The 4280-nt window shown below is 39.8% G+C and overlaps 1 protein-coding gene across 1 annotated transcript; it reads right to left on the reverse strand.

Moving 5' to 3' along the window:
- Positions 1-559: 559 nt before the first annotated feature.
- LOC5568704 (phospholipase A1) lies at positions 560-2021 on the reverse strand. The gene is made up of 3 exons (XM_001652478.2): positions 1898-2021; positions 640-1835; positions 560-607 (listed from the first exon to the last, which is right to left on the reverse strand). The coding sequence occupies exons 1-2, from the start codon at positions 1962-1964 to the stop codon at positions 715-717; spliced, it is 1188 nt and encodes a 395-aa protein (XP_001652528.2). The 5' UTR covers positions 1965-2021; the 3' UTR covers positions 560-607; positions 640-714.
- Positions 2022-4280: the final 2259 nt, after the last annotated feature.

A 4280-nucleotide genomic window follows, 5' to 3' on the forward strand; every position in this document is an offset into this window, starting at 1 on the left:
CTAATTTGGATTACACCGATTTTTTCGACATGCTTGCTTTCTCCATACAAAATTCGTCGTTTCTTTTATATGGGAAAATACAATACTTTTTCAAACCATTAAAAAATAACTTTTCCGCATCGAAAATATTATAAACTTTGCCGATAAGTATTGTTATACACATAAAGTTTGAATTCTGTGTCAAACTAAGCTAATAAATTGCCTTACAAGCTGGAAAACTTGCATGCAAGTTGGCCAAAATAGTCAATTTTTGCATTTTCAACAGCTAATATCTCAAAAATTAGACGTGCTATGATAATTTTGAAAACGGCAATGGATTCAGCAACCCTTAATTGAGTGAATAGCGGTATTTTGGTGCTTGAGACAAAAACGTGTTCTGCAGTGTAATTTATGAGGACAACGCTTGGTGTACAATTAGATGGATTTGTGATTACGATTTGGTTTGCTATGTATCTAATGGTTTACTGAGTCTTAGTTAACTCAATCACTATATCAGCTATCAATTCAAATTCAAAGGATTGCAATCAGAAAGACGTAATTATTGAATAATAATATCACATTTATGTTATAACTTCAAAATATTTTAATTACGCGTTTTGCAAATCTCTTATATGGATTTCTAATGATTGTTAACCCTACTAATATCTAGTGAAAGCTGGTCATGAAAAAATGTAGACAAATATAAAATTTATCACATAATTTATTTACACATATTTAACCTCGAGCGAATGGACTGCCGGCGTTTGTGGTCAAATGGTACACTCCACTGGCGATTCCAATATTCGACGGCTCTCCTCCCATATTTCTGTTGGGACCACTCGACACGCAGTTGTTGTTCAAGATCTGATCATAGTTGGCGCAACGGACCGAGTTGAACCGTCCGGTGCGAACCGATTCGGCGAAGAACTCCCAGGCACGGCTATGGGCACAAGTTCCGGCCACGTCCACGCCACATCCCGGCTGCGAGCGTCCACCGTTCGGGTAGAAATCGGCCTGTCCAATCGGCAAATCGAATCCAAGCAGGCCAGCATTGGTGTGGATAACCTCAACGTAGTTGGCGTCGGTTGGAGCAACACGCTCGTTTGGTGCGTTGATCGAGAACAAAGGCAGGGCAGGATCCAGGGCAATAACCGAGTGCAGACGTCCACGGGTTACGCGCTTTCCAGCAATACCAGCGGTGTGTCCTCCCAGACTGTGGCCAGTGATGTACACGTTATTGAAGGACATGCCTCCGCTTTGATTCAGAAAGTCTACGAAACGAGCAACGGTGGCTCCAACAGCATTGATGTGGTTACGGGCAGTCAGGTAGTTCGGATTCTGGGCACCTGCTCCCCAATCGACGGTGATCACGTTGAAGTCTCCGCGATCCAGATAGGCGTTACGAATCTGAGTATTAACTGGCGAACCTCCATTGTTGTTCCAACCGTGGATAATTAAGCGAGTCTGACGACCTCCGTTCCAGAAACTTCCCAAAGATCCAGCGTTACCAAGCTGAATCACGTGGCCATTGGTGTTTCGATTAGCGCGGGTGAACAGTCGGAAGATGGTTTGGGTATCGGCGTTGAAATATGCTTCAGGTTCTTCCTGACCAGCCAAGTTGTAGGGATCGGTGTTCACCAAATGCAGGTGACCGTTACCGTCAGGCACCAAGGACCACGGGGACTGTTCTACGGGCATGTGTTCAATTCCTTCATCCTCGTAAGGAATATGTTCAATTCCTTCATCTTCGTTGGGAATGAACTCCTCACCAATTTCCTCGTTGGGGATATGCTCCTGGCCGTATTCCTCGAACGGAACACTCTCTGGTCCCAACTCTTCGATAGGTAGGGCTACCGCTAGAATTATGTATAATATATGTTAATTTAAGTTCAACAAGGTCAACACCCTTTAAGCTTACCTACGGCAACCGCCACGCTCAAGAACAACGCGAGTAGTCTCATTTTGATGGTAACTAATGGCCACATTTGACGGGAGTATGCGATTTATATAGACTTATGAAATCTTATCAATAAGAGCCTCATGTCGTAGCAGGTACCCCTAGCTGTTTTACACGAAAAAAAAATCAGAATCCATAGCCGTGCAATCTAATCTGGGGATAGTCTCATGATAAATGAGGCGATCTCGTATTTTTAGCAAAGATTATTGGTTCAGTTGTTTTCCTTTCATCGATTAAAATTCAGCAATTAAGCCATAGTGACAAAGCCACTGCAAATTTGGAAACTTTTCGGTGCATCTTCCGTTTTGAATTGAACATTCCAAGTGTTGTTGCTTACAACTTTTTATAAACTGTTTATTTCCCAATCAATCAAACGTAGATCTGTATCTGTAATTACAATATGCACTTAACCTATATATTACAAGTTTTGAACCAATCTTACGAACCTTGTAAAAAAAATGTTTTAAGGGACGATTCAAATATGACGTCCATCTTTTTTCGGGATTTCGAGTTTTATTACTTTGAAATTGCGACCTGCATCGTCAATATGACTGCCATAACGAATGACGGGCTACTAAGGCCACTGTTTGACCCTACTGCCCGAGCAGAAGAAAATAGCTGCTGAATACCAAAAAAGGTATTCCATACCAGATAATTTCCAATACTTACAACCTGAATGATGTATGAATGTGCCCTGCGTAAGAGGTTAAATACCTTCTGCATATTTCGCAAATACCAAGCTGATAGTTACATCAGGTATTGTAATACCTCAATAAAACATGATGGATTTTTATATAAAAGTGAAATTTTTCAACAGTAGTTCAATACCTCCAGCACTGTCCACAACTGACAATTTCAAGTTAATACCGGGGAGAGTCCTCAAATAACAAATACTTTTGATCAATTTACTAAAATCTGTGAAATTTTTCTAAAAAATTCGAAAAAAAATACAAAGTTGTTGAGTCACATTGGCAATTGTAACCGCATAACAGTCCCATAAAGATTATACTTGAGCCTTGAAATATAGTAGCAATGAAATTTCAATCAGAATTTTTTTTTACTTTTTAACCAATATGCAATGATAGCTGTACAAAATTTCAGCCTCAAATAAGCACTTTTAAGTTCTTGGTAATTTTTGGAAGTTTTAATTTTCTTACATACTGCCATGAAATGCACATTTGGTATTCCATTTTTTTCCAATACTATTGCAATACCAAAATGAGCTATTAACTACTGAACAATACCTAATTAAAGGTATGATACCAAAATATGGTATGATTGTACCCCGTTTGGCATAAAGTCGTTTGGCATAAGGCCGTTTGGCATAATGGTCGTTTGGCATAAAGGTCATTTAGCATAATGGCCGTTTGGCATAATGATTGCTTTGGAATTAATATCGGCATTTTTGAAGCTCTTTTTTTTCTTTTTTTTTACGGTCTTGTATTTATTTATTTATTTACTGCTTTTTTTTTTCTCTTGGAGAAGGGAAAAGCCCGTGAGAGTGTAGCTACTTTAAGCCACTTCTCCCATAGGCATAAAACCTTCTCATCTTTTCAAAAAAATAAGTATAATTCAACGATTGAGCGATAACTGCACTTCCAATGAGCGTAGCTCTTTGAAGGAAGCGCTATAGTTTAGAATTTTCACAAACTTTCAATTCACATTATAAATATTTATGAGCATTGATCTTTACTGAAGTTGGTGGCAAGCGTTGGGTGAAGTGATGAATGGTGGCGATGGCGGCGGGTGGCTAGCACTGGGTGGTGGTGATTGGTGGCTGGCGTTGGGTGGTGGCGAAGGGTGGTGGTGGCGTGGAATGACAAAGAACAGATACGGAAGTGGCATTAGAAAAAATGCATATTACAATACAAATTGCTCGACTTTCTGCTTTAGTGCATTGCGTACAAAACGTTTGAAGTGAAACATATTCTGGAAGCTCTTACAGTTTTCTGGTAGGGCATTGTAGAGTTTACTACCAAAATAGGTGATTTTTTTCTTCCCAAATTCCGAATTGTGTCGAAATAAAAAAATATGGTTGGCCTGCCGTGATGAGCGACTTTGTTGACTCATATGGAGGACCGTATTGTGGTGCGTCGAAGTTCCCTTGACGATTTTTTGCATCTGTACCAATACTTGATATTCGTATAAGGCTTTTATTGGTAACAGTGAGTCATTTCTATTCGAATATAGATTGACGGTGGGATACAGCAAAGGTTTGCGTAGCACTATTTTAAGACAGCGGTTTTGTAAAACTTGAAGTTCGCGTAGATGAGATTTGCTGGCAGAACCCCATACAGCTGTTACGTATTGCAGTCGTGAGTGAACCAAAGCAAAATAAATCTGC

Source organism: Aedes aegypti, chromosome 3 (assembly GCF_002204515.2).
Source record: "Aedes aegypti strain LVP_AGWG chromosome 3, AaegL5.0 Primary Assembly, whole genome shotgun sequence".
Classification (NCBI taxonomy): domain Eukaryota; kingdom Metazoa; phylum Arthropoda; class Insecta; order Diptera; family Culicidae; genus Aedes; species Aedes aegypti.

Coding starts and splice junctions, on each gene's coding strand:
- LOC5568704 (XM_001652478.2), bottom strand. CDS start 1,964: ATGTGGCCATTAGTTACCATCAAAATGAGACTACTCGCGTTGTTCTTG. Junction 1,836..1,897: donor GAGCGTGGCGGTTGCCGTAG/GTAAGCTTAAAG, acceptor ACATAATTCTAG/CGGTAGCCCTACCTATCGAA.